The following is a 25,385-nucleotide window of genomic DNA, read 5'->3' on the forward strand; positions in this document are numbered from 1 at the left end:
AAAGCTTTTCTTCAGCTATCTCAGCTGAAACAAACATTTAATGAGGCACCAATGTGAGCTTTAGTACTTCAAGCAGAGAGTACTTTGAGCCAACCACAGAAAATTATCCTTAGATAAATTGAGGTTAAACCCTTCAGTATGAAAGATTTGTGTATCTATTGCTGTATGCTGATAGATTTTAAGCTAATGGGGACAGCAAAGGAATTCTATTGTTTTCATACAGATTTATCTTTTGTTAGCAACATTAGTTAGCATCATGTGAAATATTCATTAGAAACTTTGTATTGCATATATAAACTTCCATGATCAGTTTAAGTCTGTAATAGGATGACAGGTAAGATAGATTTATAATCTCTGCTTTCCAGGAGGTACCACTAAACTATCATATGAAACATTACACACCTAAAACCACCTTAATTGCAAGAGCCAACCAGTCAACAATGTGTGCACAATGTCTTTGCAAATGTTATGTCATAGCTTTTCCATATTATCCCTAGAGCACAGTGATTAAAAAGCACATAAAAGCATGGTTCATCAGGACCAAATCCTAAGTCTTCTGTTTCTTCGTGTGGCATGAAAGTAAGGTTGTCCTTTTCCTCCACTGCCAGGATTAGAAAATTAATTTTTATGTGTGCTTATGTCTCTTCCTGAGGGAGAAACAGCAAAACTGAGCAGCAGTGAAAAGTCTTCACTGAGTAAATAGCATACATGACTGGGACAAAAATAAAAATTGCCCTCTTGCCCATTTTACTTTGTAACAAGCTGCCAGCATAACAAAGTTTGATGACTTCCTCTCCTAGACTCCTCTCTTTGTTCCTGCACCATCTCCTTTGAGAAGATTGTGATTAAATTTCAACTGTCTCAAATAGGATCTTTATTGCCTTAACTGATATAGAGTCTTAATGTGGTAGACCCCACAGTAGGGATGTGCCAGAGGGTGTATAGCCTACCTGAGCCATCAAGGAAATAGCAGCTAGTTCAGATCGACCACTGCTGTAAACAGTGACTAACAAAGCACAGCTCTGGTGCCTTAAGGACTAATTAGAAACTTAGAAGAAAAACAGGCAGTTCCACTGGCAGTAAGAAAAGGACTTCTAAGCAAGATTCCCATATTTGCTAGTTAAAGATCTGGATTGTTGCCCAAAACTTTGTATGTGTTTGTGTGTGGGAGTGGAGGAGAGAGGTAGGTAATCGTCACCTTTTTCTTTTCCAGAGTTTTTTGTTACTTGTTTTTAGTTGTAACTAGAGAAGTTTCATTTAGGCTCAGAAAAAGAACAAAAGCTAGCTGAGAGTTTTCTGTGTCAGTGTCAGATGAAAGGGATTACTCCTCAGGGTAGCCAAGACTGAATATTTTACCTTTTAAACAAAAGTTTTCACTATTTTACTTTATGATTCCACCATCTGTATACATGTAAATGTGAATGTTTCTCCATCCTTGGGGATAGTTCTTGCAGTCTCTTTTTATTTCGTATTTTCATCTTTCCTTGCTATCTAATTGTGTATGCAGCTCTTGCAGAAGACAACTCACTGTTGCTCAGAGTCTGCTGGAAGGGATTGTAAGGGTGTTAAGGATTACTCTTCCTGCCTCCCTCTAGTAGGTAATTTCTAGTAGTAGTTAACTTTGGATAACTTGATCCAGTAGGCATGTGAAGCACACTTTTAAAATCAGTTTTTTTCTTATGAAGTTTCTGATTTCCAGTTAATAGGTGATCTTTAAAGATCTTCTCTTTCTGTTTTCTTTTATTTCTAAATTGCTGTTCTGTGTTTTAAGTTTTCATATTATCTACATACTAGCAAAATACCCATTGTGCCTGCTTCTGAACTACATACTTCAAAGAACAATACTGTTGAGCAGAATTTACAGGGAAACTACAGAACCAGCTTTATGCATTATGAGCATTCATACAATTTTAATTATAGAACCCATCGGTGTTCAGCCACAGATCTAACATATGTTAGAGAGAGAAAATAAATGGCCTATTTTATCTTCCTTTCCTGATACCTAATCTAGGCCCAACCAATAACTCAAATCTCCAAGTTCCCAAACCTGCAATGAGCTCTACCCTGAGAAACATCTCAGAATTTGACCTACAAGTTAAACTGAATTTCAAGAACCTCCACATGTAGTCTGTTGCTTCAGTTACACTGTTGTTTTAATATATTATGCAAACTGTACACTTTGCATTGGAGAGTATTTGTGAAATACAGACTATGTCTCAACTTTTTGTTAGCAATTCAGGAGAATTGCTGGAGGATTGCATCTACCAGTGGGACAGACACTGGTGAAATTCTGATTAAGCAGCACCAGGGGTTTTTTTGGGTTTGGGTTTGTTTTTTTTTTTTTGCTACCCTCCAGCCCCATCCGGGTGGATCAGGAGGTCTGGCGAGTTCCAGCTTTTTCAAGATTTACACCAGAGGAGTACAGCATCATCATTCAGGTAGGGCTAAGGCAACACAGAGTAGAGCAATGAATTCCCGTTGATCATATTTTGCTCCAACACCATAGAGCAGCCAAGAATCTAAAAAGTCCAGAAGAGCCTTAGGCTGTCATCATTTCCCATCTTTCCACAGGTTTACACTATCTTGCAACATGCCATGTGAACACTGACTAAATGTGAATTCAGCAGTGACTTTTGTGGAAAAAAACTCCCCCAAATCTACTCCTTTTTCTTTTCAGCTAGTGTTTCCTCTTTATCCTAAGCAAAAGGACAGGTACCAACATGAGAGGTCTGTAGGGCTATTAACACTTCTACGTCCCATTGCTGATCTCTGAAAGGCTTGCAGTTGCCCAGATGCTGTTCTTCAGGTAGTTCAGAGACATGGTCTACATCACCAGTGTGCTCTTGTCACTGTGGCATTACCAGCTGGCCCCTTCCAGTGTGCCATTGCAGTGGGAACGTTTTTCCTAATGGCTTATTAAATATTTCTTGCTTCAATTTAAGCAGATTACTTCTTCTTCCCTTTACGGACATGAATTGCTCACCGTTTTCTTTACTACCTTTGACATAGTCAAGGACAACTGCTGTCTCCCCTCAGTCATCTCTTTTGTAACACATTTATTTTTTTCAGTCTTTCCTCATGGGTCATCCTTCCCAAAATTTTTAGCATTCTGACTGCTCTCTTTTGAAGCCTTTTAAATTTGATTGCATCTTAGTCTGCAGTGCTCTAAGTGTGTACATCAACCTAAGAACTGTCTCATTGGCTTAAATAAACAGAAATAACTCCTCTTTTCCTCACTTACAGTACCTTGTTATACTTTGTTAGTAAGTGTCCCAGTATACTCTCTCAGAGCGTCTTCTGTGGCATGGCTATTTCTTTGGACAGCTCATTTCCCTTTTTGTATTTCTGCGTTTGCTTTTTTCTTCCTAAGTTTAGGAGTTTACATTTATTTTTATTGACTCTAACTGTGCTGATTTCAGAGTGTTTCTAAAATAGGAGATCATTTGGAGTGCTAGTCCTGCCTTTCAGAGCGCTCACAACTCCTTCCAGTCTGATGTGATCCACAAATTTTATTACTATGTTACCTGTACCATCATCAGTGTTGTAAAATAAAATATGGGCTGGAACTAGACTGAGGAAAAATCAACTTGCTTCTCACTTACAGTAGTAGATTGTTCAAAATCTCTTCACAGTCTTCTTTTGAACTACTGATGACTACACCTTGAATACGTTTTTTTAAGCAGTTTTGGAAACAGCTGTGATGATTCCACCTAGCCACTATCTCTTTACTTTGCTTATAGGAATGTCATGAGGGACATTATCAAGAGCCTTACTGAAGCCAGTTAAACTATCACAGAAAAGTATTAGACTGGTTTTATGTGACTGCTCTTTGATAAATCCATATTGGCTGTTCATCATTAAGTAATAATTGCCAATAGTATACCAATAATTGCCAAACTTTTTGGACCATAGCTTACTACAGACTGCAGTTTCTAGTTGCTCACCATACATTTCATCATCAGACTATTAATAAACAGGCATTACTAAGGTGATGTACATTTTAATGTTAAGTATGATTTCACAGTCCCCTTGCTTCAACTGGAGACCACAGCATGGGACTTGATGTTCCGGCTACTTAGAAGTTGATTGTCCAGTAAGTTGATCTACTACCTTTTTGAGTGTCAGAGACCAGCTGACTGGCCCATGATTATCTGAGTCCTCCTTTCTAGAGATCTAGTGGCCTTTTTTGCTCAGATTTTTCAGTGACTGCTTTGCATTCATCCTTAATCACTTGCCTTCTTTCCTTACTGCTTTTTAGCACATAGCTAGACTGTCCTTGCTGCTAAGGGTGACTGTAGAGCTCTCCTCAAAACCAGGCAGGGCTGCTGTACAGGCAAGGAGAGTAAAAGTATGACCATGACATAGATGGACTGCAGCCTCCATAACAGCTGGGACACCACATGCACTAGGTTAACGTGGACCACCATTTTCCTGTGGGTACCCAGGCAGTGTTTTAGGGAGCGGTTTGATCAGAAAACAGGCATCTCACAGACCACAGCCATTCTGGCATTATCAAAGAGCTGTCTAGAAGGACCTCCATTTCTACGTCAGTTCTCAGGTTTTCAAAACTTTCCGTGCAGATCTCTGACTGCAAGACCCACCTTTTCTCCATGTTGGGACAGCTAAATTGTGCTTTTGGTTTAGCGTCTTTTAGCAGCTGTGTCTTTCCTTCACCTATTCCTAGTAGATCCTGCCAATCATTTCTGAGTTGGTTCAAACCAACTTCTTACTGTATTTCTTCTCCCTTTCTTGCTTCAGTGATATGAAAAACATGAAATCAATCAATTGAGCTACTCTTAAGCTATTTGAAATTCACCTTTGTAGATTACAGGATTCTTCTTGCATTGGACTGATATATTTTGCAGGTTCTTTCTTTAAATATTGGGGAGACTCTGGAACTAATGTCAACACTCTTGAGAAACATATTTCCTCTCAGTTAGCTGGGCTTGCACAGGCTTTTACCAGACAGCAAATTTGGCCCTTCATCCACATGCATGCTTCCTCTTTTGTAGATGAAAATTCATACTATTTCCTCTTCAAAGAGTCTGATGACCCCATATCTGGTGTAATTCAGAGATGTGTTATATCATTGTTTACGGCAGAAACTTCTGCAATACACAGTAACACAGTTTTTTTACATACATTCAGCGAACATCTGCTGCTACATCTATTATTTACATCAGTAACAGATACTTCTGCACAGGGTAGAAACTGACTCAGTTTGAAGGAAAATAATAATTTTGAATAATTTGAGGTTTGTTTTATACCTTGCCACATACATTCATGATCAGAGATTATTTGCAGTGGGAAGATGAGTAACAGTAGCTTTGATACACAAGCAGCTTTTATTTTTAAAATAGGGCAAAAATAATCTAAGGAACACACAGACTTCCTCACTCACCCTGTGTGGCTTCTTGATTATATAATTATGGAACAACCTTTAAGAAAATTCCATTTCATCCTGTCTTATTTTTAGAATACCACTGATGAGTAGGAATTTCTCTTCCAAATGGATCTCTTTTCTTTCTCTATAACTCCAGCTTTGCTCTGACTGCAATTGCTGCTGCCCTCAGATTGGAGCAATGTTGCACTCACACCTGAAGTGGCCTTTTGACCTATGAGCAACTACTCCTATTTATGCATCTTTTATTTTAGAAATCAGGACTAATACCTCTAATACCTTTAATATTTTCTGTGAGATGCCTGTCTCTTAACACGAGCAGAACTGCATTGAGCAGAGTTCAGGTTTTTGTCATGCTTGTTCAGAAAAGCAGTAGTAAAGATTAAGTGTACAGAATAGGTATAGTAGTTGCAGAAATCAAGAGGCCACAGAGGAGAGAAGGTGCAGACCAAACAAATAGGCAAACTGTCCTGTGGCATCTGGTAATTCTAAGATGCCTATTAATGCTTGCTGGAGTTGAAAGAGAGTCTCATATGGAAGGGAAAGTCTTTTACCTCTGTATTTTCCTGTCTCCCAGTTGGCTGCCCTGGTGGGCTGCAGGTTTGGGGTTTTTTTACTTGGAATCTGCTTAAGTGCATCTTTGTTTTTTAAAAGTCTTGTCCTGGACATTCATGGTGAAATACATTGCACACGTTTTGTTACCATGTCATGACTGATTATTCTTAAATCATATTAAATATAAATTGATTTGTTTCCATGAAAAATGACCAAGCTACTCTGATTACTGAATTTTCAGATTGGGTACATGCAACCGTACTATCCTTGGGATTTCTGAAGAATTCAGTACTGGTGTCTTTCTGCTCCCATTGAAATCAATTAATTGGCACTTAAGAAGTCTTTTCCTCAAAAGTTCAGCTGATACAGTATAGGCTGATTTTTAAATTCATGCTTTGGTTTGTCTTGTGCTTTTCACAGCAGCCTGCATTATTAACATAAGTCTGGGCTTACACTGTTCAGTGAGTGATCCTGTCTTGTTTTTATTCTTTGGTTAATTACTAGTTCATTAAAATATTTGCTTCTGTGATGTTCATTTTTCTTTTTCCGCTCTATTATCCTGTAACTTTGCTTTGCAGAAATGAATGTGCAAGTATTGCTGTACATGTTACAGTCACACTTCACTGAAGGGCAAGGTTATTCTTTCTGGCATAGCCTTTCCCAGTTGTGAGGACTGCAATATAATGTTAGAAATCTGCTGGAAGAATGTCAGAATCTTAATTATGTAGGACTGCAGATGTTTTTGAGGTTTGCATCAACTACAAAACAAGAGGAGTCTAGAATATCATCAAAATACATTTCTAAACACTGGGACAGGAGACTAAATTGGCATTTGGAATTTGTATGGGGACAATTGTAATTATAAGGGGTTTTCTCTGCTTAATTAAAGGCACTCATCTGCAGAAATAAGAAAGCAATTTACGCTCCAACCAGGCTTTGCGCAGTTCTGTCAACGAAGCTTAAGTACCCCTGGCTTTTCTACTCTTCATCTGGTAAGTTCTGGGTTTATCTTCTTTACAGAGGTTTGGCATCTACATTGCTTAATATTTTTAGGGTAAATTAAGTGGTTGTCTTAAGTTGTCTTGCTTTCCACTGGCTTCTGCCTAAAGCTGTTAAAAAATACTCCCTGGTGAGCTGAAGAAATTGTACATCTGAAAAAACTGAGAATGGTCATTGGAGCCTGAAATAGACAGTCTTTCTGCATATTACTACAAATCAAAGTTAATTAGTAAGTGTTGGAGTATATTACATCCTTTTCTTGCTGAAAACATTGAACACCATTAAGTACAGCGTGCGGTGATCACAGATGATTTGCAAAAGGAGGTCAGTGAATAAAGAGAAAAAAAGAAAGCTAGCTAGGCTTAATACACAGTTTCCAGAGCTAGCAGTAGACGCAGCACACTGATCTGTTTTTCAGTGCTCTACAGTAAGCATGTTAAGTGAGAAATGCCAAAGTATGCCCTGATTGGCATAGATATAATTGAGTCAACTGTTATGTGTCTCCGAATCATCTTCAGCCTTCCATGTGTAATCCTCCTCTAAAAAAGTTAGACCGTATGACACTGCCCTTACGACAAAGGGAAAAAATGTCAGATCTTTTTAATTGCCTTTCAGGAGGATGGGTATTCTGCAAACGTACTATGGCATAAATAAAACTGACTAAGATTTTTATACTCTCCTTTTTCCTACCCTTTTAATTTTTTCTTATTTTTGTGAGACTCGATAAGTAGAAGCGGGAAAAGTCTTTGTGCACCAGTGGTTGTGAAAAATGTAAAACACTAGATGTAAGCAGTTACTTCCTGTGTGTCAGGGCCTCCTGCCACTACTACTCACTTCCTTAATCTGAAATGCTGTTGTTTTAACTTGTTCCTTGCGGTTATTCAGCCTGGGGGAGGCTAGGTCCTTTCTTCTAGATGCAGACAACTGGTTTTGCTCTTGAGAAACTTGATAACATTTCATTTACCAAGTATTACGCCGTAGCTGCCATTTTGTGTGCTGTCACAATCCACATGCTTCTAATCCATCATCCTGAAAAAGGTATGTTTGCAGTAATGATTTGTGGCATTTTCTGTAGAGTAATTGTTTTGCACACTTGTATGATGTGTGAAAAGGAGTGTTGGCTTCTCAGTTGAAACGGTATCTCTGTTTCCTTTGATAATTTGCACCAATCGTTAGGGAAACCATTACCCTCCATCTGCATTTACCTTTCTCACCAACTTTTTTTACATTTGTGTCTAATTTACGGTAGTCAAAAGCACACATTTCGAATGATTAAAGATTGTTATTAACACTTCAACTAGAAAAAGTTAGAAGACATAAGGATATGCAATGGATGTGACTTGTCAGAATGGAAAAGTGATTTCTGAAAGGAAGTGCAATACTTAATCAAAAATCAGATTGTATTAAGCAAAAATATTTTGCATGCAAAACACTACATCTTCAGCAACTGAAAAGATGTAATATGCTTTTGTATACTTTATGTTTTACTTTAATCTTTTGTGAATTTTTTTTAGTAGGTCTTCATACATATATATATATACACACTAACATGTAATGTTTTACCCACTGGCAGTATGGTAAGTGAACTTTGACGATAATTAATAAATAATCAATAGCTAATAAAAATCACTATTTACTCATAACTGTTGATCCAGTATGCTCAGCACTACGCTAGGTGCAAACCAGATATAGTGCTTAACCTAAAAATATATTAACAGCGCAGTGTATTTCTTCAGCAGGCTGCCTCATGATTTGCTGCACTTACTTTTAGTTTTAGGTTTTTCCTTTGGACAAAAAGAGCAGAGAAAGAGAGAGAGATTTTCCCAAAGATGGTTTCAGAGAATTCAATCGATCCCTTAAATGTACAGGCAGAGGGGTGAGCTCAGAGACTTTATTTGCGCAGAGACCAGTACAGTTTCCCTATAAAAGGGGAACCTGGGACAAGGGGTCGTTGTTCTCTACTATATCATTTGCAGGAGTATTTACCACATCTGTTTTTTTCAAAAGTTTAAATTGGTTTTCTTCTCCTAGATAAATCATAGAATCATGTTTTTGGCACATTTCTTCTAAATATGCTTCCCTTTCTGCAAGATGTTTCTGGATTTTTATTAGCCAAATAACTTCCTCACTTATATCTCCAGAACACTAGAAAGGCTCCAAAATTCATATTTATCACTACTCAGCTTTAACTCACCTTAGTATCTCCAGTGACTGACGTGGCATATGAGCCATTTATGAGCCATTTTAGTTCAGAGTTACCCAGAGCTTTGCCACTGTTGAGAACCTTTGCGTGTTTCATAAATTGTGGAATTCCTCATTGAGCTAAAATTCCTGATACTATGCATGTAACACTGTTATGTGCAGAGGTCACTTCATGCTCGGGCAAAAATCCTGTCAGCTTCCATGACAGCCTTGCATGAGTAGGAGTCAGTAATAATGAGTGAAGACTTCATGATTTTGCTGCAGAGATTTTATTTGTGGAGAAGAACACTGGAGTATAAGGAGGATAGCTCCAGAACACATGTTGGATGAGACACTAGCCACAGTAACACTGAATATAAAAGGCAGTGTTGATATCAGGGACATTGGGTGCCTTATTTTCCCCACACCCCATCAACAGCACGATAGAGGTAGATTATCTGATCTATGTTCAGACTATTTATTGCTGGCAGCTTCAGAAGACAGTCTTGTGAAAGGTATTTGGGTTATCAGTCAATGCAATCCTTGCTCTTTACAGACAAGGATGATTTGATAGTTATTTTTTGCTTGAATTCTTCCTCCTAGTAAATAAGTTACTCCAGTGCTATTATTGAAATGCACTATTTTTCTGTGTTCCTATTGCGCTGAGGTGTCTTTGGCCTTTCTGGAACTCACAGAACATAAAATACAGGTTTTGTAAAGCTGTAGCTTTTAGACCTGTTTGTTACTTGTCAAGAAAATTAACAATATGAGATGCTGGTCTCTGTACACAATTAGACAGCTGTTTTGTTTTCTAAACATATACAGGCTATTTTTGTTGGCTAGATAGCAAGTAAAATAATTTTCAGTTTTATCTATACATAGAATAACATATACTTTTAATGTATGAAGTCACATTTATGTGTATGTGGAACATTTCTAGGTGCCATATCAAACAAGATTTTCTGCCTCTGTTTTTGAGACTAAGCAGATAAAAAGAGCCAGACAGCTTCATAGCACGTAATGAGTGGCAGAGCTTGTACTTGTTTAACTTTGTTCTGATCAGACGTTCTGTGTAAGAATGGCTGATCAAATGTAATCAGATACAACTGCTATCTATCAAGGTGCAATGCCATGTGCTGTAGAAATGGTGGATATCTAAGGTTTGCAATAATAACTTTAGTAGTTCCATGTAATCTTCTGTGTAGTTACTGTACTAACCCTTGAAAAAAACAGTAAAATTAGAACTCCAATAATATACAAGCCAGTAACATCCAGAGATGGAAAATAATAATTTCTTCTGATTTTGGGTATATCATGCCCTCAACTTTGTTTGGAGTTGAGAGCACACACCGTTTCTAATAGTCAGTATCTTTCAGGCACAGCACCTCAAATGAATGACATCTTCATGATAGCAGCCATGGTGCTTATAGTTGGTCCCTGGCTCAGTATAACTTCCAAGACTTACTGCCTTGGCCTTGTAATTGCTAGTGCCTTTCGTCACATGTGCGGTAGAGTCCATCAGCAGCTCCCTGCCAGCTGGCCCTGCCTGTCACTATCATTTTGGTCATCTGCTCTTGTTCTCTGCTATTCCTACCTACTGCTGCCTTTTTCATAACTCTGATTAATACCATGTATTGGACAAGGGGGACTGAGTGCACTGCGTGAGAATCCAGCAGAACACAACTGAGGGCATCTAGGATGTACCTCAGTCAGCCCTCCTTCTACCAGCATCTAGGAAAGCTCAACAGAGAAAATTGATGCCAGTTTGGATTTAGGTGTAGTATCTTCAATTTCTTCTTTGTGTTTTAAAACTTTTCTCTCTTTGTTCCCTTTCTTTTTTCAGCTGAATGTCTCGTTAGCAATTTTTCCCTGCATTAAATGCAGTGGTGCTGTATATAACATTAGAAGTCTGTTTCCAGTGTTTAATAAATAATGGGACAATGACAAGAATTAAATAAATAAACCTAAATTACGCTATTAAGAAAAACCTTCTGTTGCTAAAATAAACACCTCCTTATTTCTTTCTTTAGCCTTCTTTTTATGACGCAGTAGACCCAGTAGATTTTGAAGGCTTCCTAATGACGCGGCTGAACAACTTGGACTCAGAACTAGCACAAGAACTTGGTGACTTCCCTGAAGATGACTTGGACATTGTCTTTACACCCAAAGAGTGCAGGACTTTGCAACCCTCTATGCCAGAAGATGGGTAAGGAAACTTGCTCTCCCTCTGAAATGCTGCAGGTTTAAAAATAGTTTTGAAGATGTTGATCCAGACACCTCACTGCCATCCATCCAGCCATTATGCACTTGCTGAACATTAAACATTTGAACTTCACCATTCTGTTAGGCTTGTTTGCACACTTAAAATTATACAAGTGCTTACACGACTTCCTGAGCTAGCTGGTAGTGGCAGAAGTGAGGTAGGCATAGACCAGGAAGAAGAGTAAAGAAGGGCAGGAAGGTAGTATGAAAAATTATTTTGTAGCTGTGGTCCCAGAGGTGGAAGTTGATCCTGATCATGTAGTAAACACAGGATTCGGGTTTTTTTTTTTGCCAGCTATGTGTTACATGGCATTGATCAGATCACTAAGCATCTTTCTCAGTACCTTTCTTGCTTAAATGGCGGAAATAGTTCATACTTCACAAGGTTTGCGGAAAAAAAAAAGCGTTAATTTCTGGTGTAGGAGTCACTTTTGGTTTCAGGTTGACACTACTGAAATAATTCCACTATTTTCAACAGCTTTTAAATTAAAACAGATAGTATGTGTCGATACAGGTGCTCGGCCATCCTGGACGTATTTAAGCTGGTTTGATTAACAGGCAAACTACGGGCAACAGAATTTTTCAGAATGAGAAAAAGGGATGCATTGGAGGGTTTTCTGATGTGGTTTAGGAGAGTCCTATGCATTGTATACAAACTACTCTTCAAGGATTGTGTTGCTGTAAATGTTACTTTCAAGTAGAACCACAAAGGCGCATTGAGTTTTGCAAGCAGTAATGGCCAGATAAACACAAAGTCAGCACCAGTTTAGCCCCAAACTGCTATGTCTGCAAAGACAGCTAACAGTGCAACATGTTTAGGATGGGGGACTGGCTCCTTCCAGTAGGTATATTCAGGAAATGAACAGCACAGTCTGTCTTCTCTGCTGTGCTGAACCTGAACGCTGAAGGTCCAAATAGGCTTAGCTTATGGTGTCCTGGCTCACAGAGCACACCTGCATGCCCCTCTGTTACTGCAAAAGTTGTTACAGGCTGCTCTAATTTATACTGGCCAGCTGTATGAACTAGAGCCCTATACAGCAGCAGTATTTGTTCAGTGTTTTCTGCCCAACATACCAAATGCAACAAGGCTAAGCGGAAACCACAGCTTATATGATTTTGGCCAGCTGTGGACTAGCTGAAACCACCTCTCTCTAAGCAAGGTCTCAGACTGCAAGTTCTTTCTTGGCCCAATGCATCTCTCAGGAACTTCAGGAGAGCAAAGGTGATAGAGGCGAGGTGCCATGCTAGGTCACCTCAGAGCTCTTTGAATCATACAGCTCTTAGGGTATTTTGTAACAAAAGGTGATTTTCACTTGAAGTTACTCATAGAAGATGTTCCAATCTTGATCATGAATTCTTGTTTTCCTGTGGGCTGGGAAGAATGCATGTGGGAGACAGTGAATATTTTGGTGCTTGAAGTTCCCATTTATTTAAATGATGGACAAAAAAAGTAAAAAAAAAAATCCAACTTTGAAATGAGATTTAAAAGATAAGATGACCATTTCTCCCCTATTTCCAAGGTTACTTCCCAGCATTCCTGCTGTCTCAACCAGCAGTTATCTATTTGTTTTTCCAGTAGGAGAACACGTAGACTCACACTGTACAATCAGTTTTAGGCCTGATTTGCACCACAGTGACATTAAGGGTTTTGTAAGGAGTCTGTGGCAAAGCTCAAATAGTCAACACCGACAAATATGCTTTCAGCAGACTTTTTACACAGTAACTTCCCATTGAGCTGTTCACACTTCCATTATCCATATTAGTGCTTTCACAGAAAATCCTGATCAAGGGTGCCAGGGTGTGTGAGGGAAGATGAGAGCACAAGAGGGGCATGGACCAAAGATTCACCTGCAGGCGATGCAGTCTGTGGTGTCTTCTTGCATGGAGAGCAGGAAACAGCACCAACCAAACTGGGTTAACATCCTGCTTGCTTGCAAACATATGCAAACATACCTCCCATCTGAACCAGATGCAGGGAGTGACCATGTGCTGCGTCAGCCTGCCAGTGGCAGGGGCACGCAGCAGTCTGGTATCAGCCAAGGCTGCGTCCAGCAGTGCACGCATGAACCCAGATCGGTTTTTACCTGGTCTTGGTAATAGGTTGTAAATCTGTTAAGAGTTCTGGGTGGAAAGTGCTAAAAAGTATCATACCTTTCACCCATTCCTGCATTGTGTGTGTATCCTACTCTTTTACTTACTTGGATCAGAGGACATAACAAGTGATTTTGGCATGTCGCTAAAATTTTTTAGAATAGTGGTAGGGGAATTATGCTACAACATCATGACAGCAAATTCATGGACATCGACTTTAGCTTATAATATTTCAGTTCCAATCAGTATCCAGTCTATTAGGCAGCACTGACAACGCCCTACCTTAAATGAGACTTATTTGAAAATCATAAAATTAAAACATATTCTTAGGTCTTAAAGTTTTATTATGCTATCTGATTAAAAGCTTAGGGTACTTTTTTAGAATTTTCTTCATTTCTATGACAAAGAGAAAATTACACGAAAACATACAAGAGCCTATGTATTTGTAAGGGTCCAAAAGATGAGGCCTCTGTATGTTAAGACTTGTTACCAAGTTTTGAAAATCACAAAGATGGGTACCTGGTATAATTTATTTTATTTTGCTGTATTTTGTAGCAACATTGGTCTTATATTCATGAAATGTGTGGTGTGGCAAATGGTTACCTCTGTTAAATGTATGTTTGTTAATTTATAAACACAGTAACAGAAACCTGCATCAGGGAATTCATGCAGTACACAGAATTCTTTAAACCTCAAACAATAGTTTAGCAGTAAAATAAATATACAGGAGAGGACTAATAGGGAGGCCTTTATCTGAACAGCATGTTTAGACAAATTTCTTTGTCCTTAAGGTATGATCTGAGTGCTAAAATATTTACAATATATTGCTTTTTCCTCAGGGTTGAACTGGACTTACATGTCAGAGACTGTGTTCAGACGTATATCCGGGAGTGGCTGATTGTGAATCGAAAGTAAGTGACATACAAGTAAATAATACAGAAAATACCTGGCATCTTATTTGTCAGAGAGGAGATGCATGCTGTTATAAGTAATCCTCAACAATAATGATTTGAATCAGTGACTGAACACAAGAACTGACTTTTCAGTAGTATATATAACTATGTTGTTTTGTTTGAGCTAGTGGGCTATAGCTAAATATTCTTGCATCTGCTTCTTAATTATCAGGCGCTCTGGGAATTAATTGGGAAGAAATTCACATTAACTGTCTGTAATGATGATTTATCTAAATCAGGAATACTGCTACTATTTGGTCACACTAAAAGGAAAGATAACAGGGATAAAGATTACATTTGTATACTCTTCATTTTCCCATCCATGCCCTGAAAATTCAACATGATCTGATTTCTACTGGTGTCTGAAAATGAAACGGAGTGCTAGTAGCAAAAAAACAAGCATTATGGGCTTTTCCAGCAGTGATTGAGTGTATTCATGGAATTATTAGTGTAACATCCAAGGTTACTATTTTGCATCAGTAAGCAATTTCTGCATTTGGGGTCAGTATAATTCAACACACAGAACTGGACCTGTAGTCATTATAAGTGACTTTATTTTATTTTAATTTAATTTAATTTTATAATTTCATTTCATTCCATTTCATGTATTAAATGTGAAGGGAACTCTCCATCAGTGCTTTCCATGTGGGGGTGTCTGTCCCCAGACCATCAGAGGTGCACTGTGCCAGTGGAGCTCACCTCCTTCCCCATTACTCCCTCCTGTTCTTCAGAAAGAGGTTTTTGGAGCTCTGTTTTTCTGCACTGCTTCTTGTTCATCCCTTCCTGTGCTCATGCCCTGTTCTTGAGAAGCCGTAGTAGCAGCCGATGGTAGAGTGCTGGTACATCTGCTGCCATTTTGTTGTGCCCCTTCGCCCACCCGTGCTACTCTCTGTTTTTCTGATGTGATGTACCTCAGCAGTCAGTGCACTATGGGCTGACTCCTGATGACTGTAAAGGAATTGCATTGTTTAATTGTGCAGCTTGTGCAGGGATGAAGCAGCCGCTGAGGGTTATTAAGAGACTTCCTCTGGGGGTGCTGATGAAATTGATTGAGTTCTCAGAACTGTTCCACAGTGAGTCACTAAAAATAGGCTAGCGGGTTTTGCAGGCTCTCCACCTGCACGGCTCAGAGCATGGGCACCCGATCTTTCACGCAGGGTTGTTCTGAGTGCATTGTAAAGAGCTAGTGTGCAGCTTTGTCTGTGCACACGAGTAGCGAGCAAGCAGTAAAGTAGGTGAGGTGAAAAATAGAGCATAGCTATTTTTGCACTTACATGTGCTTCTCGAAACGTGAATGGAGCTGTAGAAATACATGTGCATGAAAAGATTTGTCGTGTTTTACTATTTCATTCATTCAGGTAAGGCAAACTTGCATTCAATAACTTTATCGAGCAGTTGAGTCTGTGGTAAACATGATGAAGGGCCCTGCCGGAGAGCTGAGCTTTGATGGCTATGGCTAACAAAGCAAGTAAGTTATTAAAAATTGCAAAGAACAAAATGTGAAAGATGCTGCAGTGTCACATAAACCAGTGACTGGTATTGGGTGTCTCATGTTATGCTTGGACACTATTCTCAAAACAGATATGAGAGGAAGACAAGATATGAAGAGCGAAGTGAGAAAAAGTAGTTGTAGAAAACTTTGCATTGTTTTGAGAAAGGCTGGAAAAACTGTAGTTGCCTACTTGGGAGACAGAGATTCATAGCACAGGTTGCTGAACGTATGGTCCGGTGAGCTATGGATGAGAGGAGTGTATAAGTGACTTTCATCCATTCATGGATGTGAAGGTTCAGAACAGGAGACTGAAGAGTCTTCAGTTAGGTGGCATGAGCAGAGGTGGTCCTTGTGCCCCAGGGCAGAGAGGTGTGTGACAGAGGGGCTGAACACAGCTGAGGGGTCCATGTGTTTTTGCCAGACGCTTGATGGGAGGCTCGTTCCTGTGCCTGTTGGTTTCTCCTTTGAGTTGTCCTTTGTTTCTTTTCCTCACGCCATTTTCTTAATTCAGTGTGTGGCCATTAAATTGACACGTGTGCTAAAAGCAGGGTTTGCCTCTTGGTGAGTTTTAATTGCTACCGTGCTTTTCAAAATAAATAAACAATATAAATAAGTTTTCCAGGAATACTTTAGGGGAAAGGCATCTCACAGGGAAAGCGTGATCTCAAGTACATAAATCTCTCCATTAATCATTTGTTTGCCACCAGAGGTAGTGAAAAAATAATCAACAAAACCTCTTTTGGATGCTGAAATGTCTTAAAGTAAGCTCATGCAGAATGTCTGTTTTCCATTCTGGATGATTAAGGTGGTTCCAAAACAAGGTCACATCCAAGGAGAGCTGGGATTGTCTCTTTTATGACTTCGGTTTTCATTTGCAGTGAACTGGTAAACGATTAAAATGCAAACAATTAAAATTAAAACACATCAGAGCATATCATTCAGTTACTCCCAAAATGTAATAAAAAGGTGTCTCCCCTATCAATAATTGCTTATCGTGGCATCTTTATGAAAGTACTCAGATGTTTAGACATTGCTTTGGGAGTGTTACGGAAAGGAAAATGGGTGAAGCAGGATACTGTAACTAAGGAGGCTGATAGCAAAAAGGCCATCACAGGATTTAGAAAATTGCATACTAAAGTGGGAGAAATAGAGCTCTGGATGTGTCTGGTATCTTTTTTCAGGGTACCTGCTGGTTTTTTCCATGTGCCACAAAAATGTAACTTGAAATTGGTACCTTGCTGCAAAATTTTGGGAAGTTGCCAGCAAGGAGGCTTACATTGTGCTGTAGTGATAGCCCTCATCAAAAAGAGGCAGTGTTTGAAGGTGTAGATTGTTGCATGTGATTAACCTGGGATACCAGCTAGGTCCAGGACAGGAGCAGAAAGCTCCTTGATGTAAAATTGCAGGAGCAAAGAGTCAGCCAGGAGAAGAGCAATCCCGATCCATGTTCTTAAGGTCACTGAAATAATCACCACATCTGATGAGGAGCTCAGAGCTGAATTTGTACCTAGGTCAGGTTTTGCTGCTGTCTCAGGCTCACAGTCTGTGCAAAAGTGATCGGAATGAATTTTCTTCCCTTAAACCTTTCTTAATATACACAATAGAGTTGCAGTGGTGTGATAAAACAATTAAACATTGTGAAAGCATAAAAATGGTGCTACGCTGCTCTTTGGCACAATACTGTTTCCAGTTGCTTAATATTTTTTTAAATTTGTCTTTTCTGTTTTATTTTCCCTTAACTCCTCCTCATGCTGTCCTGACTTGCTCGGGCTTTTCTTTGAAAGGAACCAAGGGAATTCAGATATTTGTAGCCTGAAAAACAAAGGATCCCGAAAAGATTTTCACAAGACGCTTCAAAAACAAACATTTGAATCGGAAACATTGGATTCCAGCGATGCAAACTTTCAGGTACATTTTCTTCACTTTGGGAGAAGTGATCAAATACAGCAGCTTTCCCCAAAGGAAGCACCCTAGGATCCCTGTAATGGCGTCGAGTGGAGAGCCGTGCTTGCCATTAGGCCTCACCGCAGAGGTTGCGTTAAGGCCCTCCCTGCCAGACAAGCGAGAGATGTTTCATGACACCCCAGCGTCCAGGCCACAGCTTGCCATTTTGTTGTTTTCCAACAGGTGGGGCCCCGACATGTCCATGCGCTCTCCGAGGAGGCCTCAAGGACGACCCTCACCTCCTCCGACTTCGACCTGCGCAGCCTGCAGCCGGACCCCCGCCTGGAAAACCTGCTGCGGCACGTCAGCGCCGAGGAGTTCGAGAGGCAGAACGAGGAGGCACGGCGCACCAACAGGCACGCCGAGCTCCTCGCCCTCTACCCCTCCGTGGATGAGGTGAGCTCGGAGGCTGACTGGCCCACGAGCCTTCCCAAGCTGGCTGTCCTGGTGTGTTTAAGGTTAAAGTTGCACCACAGTCAAAAACAGGGTTTGTGGCCTGGATACGTGTCTCCCTTGAACAGTAACACGGTGAAGGCACATCACCGTGGGCTCCTGTCAGCTATCTTGAATGTGCATTCAGGGGGCTGTACTCAGACTCGTGGTGTTGCCTGAGGCTTCGTTACACCCCCCTCGGTGCGGGGCAAGCCCCGTGCTGGTGATATGGTTGTGTCAGGGTGTTACCCTTCACTGTAATGCTTACTTGGGGGTCAGAAGTGTAAATATTCAGTGCGAAAGCCAGACGGGGGAAAGAAGCACAAATATTCATAAATATAAATCAATTTTCTTTCATCTCTAAAGAGAAGAAATGCCTGTTGAGTGGGGGAAGGTGGTAGTCTGTAGCAGTGGCCCCGTTAACATCACATTAAGGTTTTATGTAAGTATGTAAATTTACAGTTGTTCTAATTGAGTATGGCTAGAATAACTGTTTAATGGTAGGAAGATGCAGTGGAGATACGGCCGGTGCCAGACCGCCCAAAGGAACATCTGGGCAACAGGATTTTGGTGAAGTTGCAGACTCTCAAGTAAGTATCCTTCACAAGCCTCGCTCACCATTTCTCAGTTCATACCAGTGTACTGCTGCCGACCCTGCTACACCACTGCAGGTGTCCTGTTCAGCAAGGATTGCTTGTTCTTGCTTGCTTGTTCTTTCTTAGTGTAGCAGAAGACTATTTTCTATCCATCGTTACAGAAGTCTTTAACTTGTCAGGGTGAAAAGGAGTTGGGAATGAGCCCAAATTATATATTTCAAACAAACTAGATTGGTCTCCATACATGCTACTGGACTTGATAAACAGAAAAAAAAAAAATCAAGAAAGGTATGATCATTTTTAACTGGTATCTGAGACCACCTTTCTGACAAATTTAGAAAATACATTGCATGCAATTTATTTCCCTTCTTTTCCTCTTGAAATCATCTAATAAAATGCACTAATAAAAAAATCCTCCAGCCTTTGAGAGAGCTGAGTTCTGGAACTAAATATTTCTCCTTATTTTCTAATGGAAGTGCCAGTCGAAATACAGCCCTTTCATTTTTTTATTATACAGATTCATAAGAGTGCAGTATTAATCAGTGTCCTTTGTGTCTTTCCTTAACAGGTTTGATATAGAGATCGAACCTTTGTTTGCATGCATAGCTCTCTATGACATAAAAGAAAGAAAAAAGGTAAGTGTGCATATAGTATTTTTGTTCCATGGGCTTGGGTTTTTGTCTCTGGAGTAATAACTTAGGAAAACATAGAAAAAACATGCAACTTTTTCACACATGCAGTCTGCTTCAGGATTCTTTTTATTCAGTCAAAGTCACATGCCTGTGTTTATTTTGTAGTTCTAATTACTACTTTTGACTTATTTTAAAATAAAATCCCATACATTTTTGATTTGCAATACATTTTAATTCTTTTTCTTTTCAAGATCTCAGAAAATTTTCATTGTGACCTCAACCCTGATTCATTAAGAGGATTCTTGCGTTCTCATACACCCTCCATTGACTTGTCTACTCAGGCAAGATCGGCAGTATTTTCTGTCACTTATCCCTCGTCAGATATATACCTAGTAATAAAGGTATGTTAGAATGCTACTTCAACACTGTTCTTGTTCCTGGCTGTGCCTGTTGTCTGAGTTCATGAAGCTGACAAACAAGAGTTTCCTGTAGCTGAGATGAATTCTGATAGTTTTTAATAGTACATGTGCAGGTGTCCACTGGTATATCTCACTCCCAAGCTAAGAAGTTATATTGATACCTTGTCTTCTAGTTCTAATAAGTATTTGTAATTTCTTATCTCTGCCTAAGGGAAATTTAAAGTAAAGTGAAATAAGCAATTTTTTTAAATTTTAGTTACATTATGTGGAGGTTTTGTGGCTTTGGTTTAGTGCACTTTGCATAATTTTGTTTATTTAATTCTGAAGCCACTTCATTTGGAATGTGTTAATTTTCCTGATTTCAGTGAAAATGTAGTAGTACCTGATTGACAGTGTTGTCACATATGTATTTTCCTCTTTTCTAACAAACCAGATTGAAAACTAGGAGGAAGTTTAGTATCGGTTACTCCATAAAGATGGTTTTAAGAATTCTATGTTGTGCATTTAGGCAGGCTCTTTTGTATTGCTAGAGAACCAACATGTTACTATTTGGGTGATATTTTTTCCTTGTGACTGTTATATTTTGCTGCTTTTTGTAGATAGAAAAAGTGCTTCAGCAAGGAGAAATTGGAGACTGTGCAGAACCCTACATGGTTCTTAAGGAAAGTGAGGCTGGCAAGGTAAGTAAATAGCTATAAAGGGTGTTTAGATCAAAAAATGCATGCACAAGAAAAAAAACAGAGAAAGAGCAGACCCTTTGGAATAGGACAGAATCCCAAGAACACTGGGGAGGAAGCCAGTTGATGCATCCATGGTGCAAGCAGTCTGGTGTCTGTGACCAACACGAAGAAGTCATGAGAAGGCAAGGTGAACATTCATTACTGACCACTTTGGAAATCGATACTGGCAAAATCTTGAGTCACAAAGCAGATAGGGTGGGCAAAGGAGATGGCAGTGCAATGTGGAGTTAGCAGAAATATTTGTACCTTAGAGATATGTTATTGATTTGGATGGGCAAACAAGCTGTTGTAGTGTGTACGTGGCCAGTTCACTGATGTCATCCATAGATAATATGAGCTCTGTTCAAGGAATTCATGGTCATTTACCTCCTTGGAGCAGATTGACAATGTTTGCTGGACTTCCACATCTCTCTCACCTTTAGAATGTTGCTTTCAGCAGAATATTGTTTGTGTGCCTGGTGAAGGAAGTAGAACCTGCTAGCCTTTCATGGTGATTATTCATGCTGGGCTTGGGGGTCACTGCAAAAAGATCTGCATTCTCCTTTTTTGTAATGAAAATTAATTCACTGAAAAGGAAGGGGAAGTGAATGTACAAATCAAAAGAGCTATGGTCCTGACAGTGATGTAGCAAGGAAACATGAGAGATAAGAATGCAAATTATTTACTGAACTGTAAATATGAAATTTCCATTTTTTATCTGTAGTAGCATTAAAATAACTGATTGCTTTTTCAACACTCATTATTTTATTTGTCTTAGACAAAAGAAAAGATTGAAAAACTGAAAGCCCAAGCTGAATCCTTTTGTCAGCGGCTGGGGAAATACAGAATGCCATTCGCCTGGATTCCCATAAGCCTAACTAATTTCTTCAACCTTTCAACACTTGAACGAGAAATACCTGAGGCCGAAGGTTTAAATGGTAGTTGTCTAACTTTTCTAACTAATGTAAAGTGACTCTTCAGTAGGACTGTGCATAGGAAACAACGTCATTCACTCTGGCATCAAGAGTGAACAATAGATCCAAAGTCACATCTTCTCAGTCTTCCTTTTCAGTGCTACAAACACAACTTAATATGTTCACTGTTTCAGTTCTGCATTTTAACTTTTATGTATGCTAAATATTCTTCCATGTTTTAGGCCCAATTTTGGTTGAACACTGGCTTTGTAGAAGTGAAACTCCCTTTGCCATATGGAGTTCATTTGCAATACAGGACAAAATGTATCATCTTAGTTTCTAGAGTATACAGGACTATTGGTCAACAACATTGACCAATGTGCTTTATAACCCATGAACTAAAAATTTCAATAAGCTTGTGCTCTGCAGCAAAAATAATGTCACTTCACTAGATGTGTCCTGGCACTCCACTATTTCACATAGTCTGAAATAAAAGTAGTGGAATGTTTTAGGTACTCTATCTTCTGATGTTGCTGGGAAGTTGTGGTTTTCTAGTGTATTCTGATAGTCTTTGTACTGAAGCAACACAAAGCAAGTTGATGTTTCATTTAATTTCCCTTTGAAGGGAAAGGATCCACTAGTGACAAAAGGTCAACACTGCTGCAGGCGAGAAGACCTTCTGAGAGAAGTCTCAGCTCAGAGGACAGCTATCCAGTATCAAACTTCAAAACAACCTCTCTGACCCTCAGCACCTTCTTTAAACAGGTACTGGATAATTTTTATTTCTGATTGCCTAAGACATTTTTCACCTATGTAATGTGAACTGTGTTGGGAAAAGTTACCAGTGATGTGCATGTGGGGACAGAGGATAGCTGCTGTCAAGTAGGCAGTAAGCCACTTGCTTTGCATGCCTCAAGGACATGGTTCACTCAGAAGCCTTTCTCAGTGTTACGGAGTATTGTTATAAAGGTACTGATTTTTGTTTTCCTCCTGTTAGGAAGGAGACAGGCTCAGTGATGAAGATCTGTTCAAATTTTTAGCTGATTTCAAAAGATCATCTTCCTTGCAGAGAAGAATTAAGACTTTACCAGGTACATAATTAATTTTGGATGGAAAAGGATATATGTACTTTTCTCCCCTAAATGTTGTGTAAATTCCAACCCCAAAATATAATTAACTTGGGTTTTAAGTCTATAGTATGTGCTATTGTGTAACTTCCTGGGTTCCCAGTGTCGACCTGAGCACACATGCTTTTGAGGTTTTTTCGTGTATGAGTATGGAGATTTATATTTAGCTTGATATTCTAAAATGATTTGCTTTCATTCCTAATTTACAATGTATCTACTGGATGTCTTCTGTTATTATTCAAACTGTTTAAATACAGTGTTTTAAAGCAGATTTCTAAGATCCTTACTATTTCCTTGCAATATTTTTAAATCGGTTACATTTTACAGAGGGAGATTAAAATGTATACACATTTCATCTTATTTGGGTATTTGGGTCAGTGTTAGCTAACAAAGCAGAGAAGCAGAGATAGTGTTTGGCTACTGTCAAAAAGCTGACCAGCTTATTTTTTCTTTTTACATAAATTACAGCTCAAGCTTTTCTGGGTTGTAGAGGAACCTTAAAAAATATGAACTGCATGCTTTTGGCTTTGTAGCTGATTGCCAGAAATGACAAGTCTGAGTTCCCCAAATGGTTTTCACTTATCACATTAGAGAATTTAAATTGAAAGTCTAGTTATGCTTGGGTAAATGTTATCAGTATTAACTGTTTAACTGCTCACCACAGTAAGCCTGGCTTTCCTGGTGGGTGGTGTCTACTTTGGCAGAGATTAATCAGAGCAGAATCTGAGTGGGGGAAGTGAGAGAGAACTGCATTAGCAGCCCTTTTATCCTTTATTTGTCTCCCAGACAAATTTTATATTATTTGTGTGTGAAGATCATTTGTATGTGAACATCAACCCAGCATATAGTATTCCTTCTTTCTTTCCTGTTTCTTTGAAATTGTACAGGGTAGACATAAAGAGCTATATATTGGCCTGATGCGTAGGGATGTGTGTAGGTTACTTCCTGTGTATCTTTCTACACCTGTGCTTTCATTCTCGTGCAGCCTTGAAACCAAACAGCCCATTCTTATTTCTGCGCTGTTGCTATGTAACCTCACATATTGTTTTCATTTTTGTTTTATTATACTTTGGTTATTTTTTATATTTTTGCCAACATTTTGCGGGGTTTTTTTTTTAAGGAACACTTAAACTGGAGATTTCCCCAGCTCCAGAAAACCTTGGTTATTGTCTGACACCAGAATTACTACCAGTGAAGCCATTTCCAGAAAACCGTAATCGTCCTCACAAAGAGATTTTGGAATTTCCAATTAGAGAAGTGTATGTTCCCCATACCATTTATAGGTAAGAAATAACATTTTTTTTAAGCTCTTAAGATCCATTCTCAAAAGCAATTGTGGTTTAGTTACAATTTTTTTCAGAAACAGAAACTAAAAATAGTTTAAAAAAATGTTAAAGACTATGTGCTAGGCTGATGATTTAATCTTACTAGCCATTACAAGATAAAACACCTACAGGATGTTCTGTAGTGTATCTGCTAATCTAATTATGTTGTCCTTTGAAAATTTTTCTAAACAGTCAAAAAAAACCCTAACAGCTCTCACTGGCTTGGCATATATAGATATATATCTTTCCTCTTCTGTGTTTTTTTCCCAGTAGATCTTATTATAACTTTTAACAGTTGGTAAATGTTTGTGCTGGGTGGTTTTTACTGTTAATTTGAATCATCTGAGCATCTGAGGAAGTAATATGTTGCCACTTGTACTTTTTCACCATGAACAAGGATTCTAAGCTATGTCGTTTCTCTTCTTAAATCTGTTCTATTCTGGTTGTTTCAAGAAGACCACGGTGTTCAGTAGCATGTAACTCGGCAATTCACGTAATTTCTTAGTGGTCTGGCACATCCGAGTCTCCAAGAACAAATGCGTATCAAAAGAATATGCTTCAACATGTTTGTGCAGCATAGTAGTGCTAGTGAGCAGTGATATTGGTAATAGCTAACTAGCAATAATTCAAAATGGGTGTATCACAGTCTTACAGATAGAGAAATACTAGCTTTCGTGAGACCATTGTGTTAGTCAAGGCATGGAAGTAAAGCAGTATGCTTCTTACAACAGCAGCTGACACTATTCTAATGGACTATTCTGATCCCTGAAACAGTAGCTAGGTACTGAATTGCATTAGTGGCAAAGATGTGACTATCAATAAGGAATCAGAGAGTGAAGAAGCTGAATAAAGGGATGTAAAGCTTATTCACTTCTTGTAGCAGAGATTAGCAAAGAGCCAGCTCTCCCATCCACTCACCTGTCTCCACCCAGGAGGGGAGAAGGGAAGGGCAAGACTGATAGTTCAGTACAACTCAGAACTGCAAGGCTGCAGACTAATTTATCCTGGGGAGATGCTCCCCACCTTCACAGGGAACTGGAGAGCCAGTGGGGCTGTTGGTGACACCTGCATTTGGGTCTCAGCTTTTAAGGAAAGCAAAAAGAGGAAGCGGCATCTTATCTTAGAATGACAACTTGCAACGTGGTGTCAGCAGGGAAATAGGTAGGCTAGTTTGGATAGAGCCTCAGTGTATGTTTTGGAGGAGTTATTCCTGGGCTATGCCATGAATCTGTGGTATTCAAACTGCTGAGGGCAGTTTCTTTGAGCTCTCAGCACCAGAATGCTAAAATGCAGAGTGTTAGGGTACTTCTGTCTTCTCTGTGTATCCAAGATAGACATGTCTT

At 39.2% G+C, this 25,385-nt stretch overlaps 1 protein-coding gene across 1 annotated transcript in view; it reads left to right on the top strand.

Annotated features, from left to right (window-relative positions):
• Positions 1-25,385, top strand: part of DOCK8 (dedicator of cytokinesis 8) — a 94,676-nt gene that overhangs the window by 12,113 nt on the left and 57,178 nt on the right. The window contains exons 2-14 of the mRNA XM_075727029.1: positions 6,846-6,948; positions 11,167-11,342; positions 14,329-14,400; positions 17,719-17,842; positions 18,062-18,274; positions 18,815-18,900; positions 19,475-19,541; positions 19,790-19,939; positions 20,557-20,637; positions 21,455-21,617; positions 22,222-22,355; positions 22,588-22,681; positions 23,838-24,000. Coding sequence (XP_075583144.1) covers positions 11,215-11,342; positions 14,329-14,400; positions 17,719-17,842; positions 18,062-18,274; positions 18,815-18,900; positions 19,475-19,541; positions 19,790-19,939; positions 20,557-20,637; positions 21,455-21,617; positions 22,222-22,355; positions 22,588-22,681; positions 23,838-24,000 — 1,475 coding nt within the window. The 5' untranslated portion in view covers positions 6,846-6,948; positions 11,167-11,214. The remainder of the gene's footprint in view (positions 1-6,845; positions 6,949-11,166; positions 11,343-14,328; positions 14,401-17,718; positions 17,843-18,061; positions 18,275-18,814; positions 18,901-19,474; positions 19,542-19,789; positions 19,940-20,556; positions 20,638-21,454; positions 21,618-22,221; positions 22,356-22,587; positions 22,682-23,837; positions 24,001-25,385) is intronic.

Source organism: Pelecanus crispus, chromosome Z, assembly GCF_030463565.1.
Source record: "Pelecanus crispus isolate bPelCri1 chromosome Z, bPelCri1.pri, whole genome shotgun sequence".
NCBI lineage: Eukaryota > Metazoa > Chordata > Aves > Pelecaniformes > Pelecanidae > Pelecanus > Pelecanus crispus.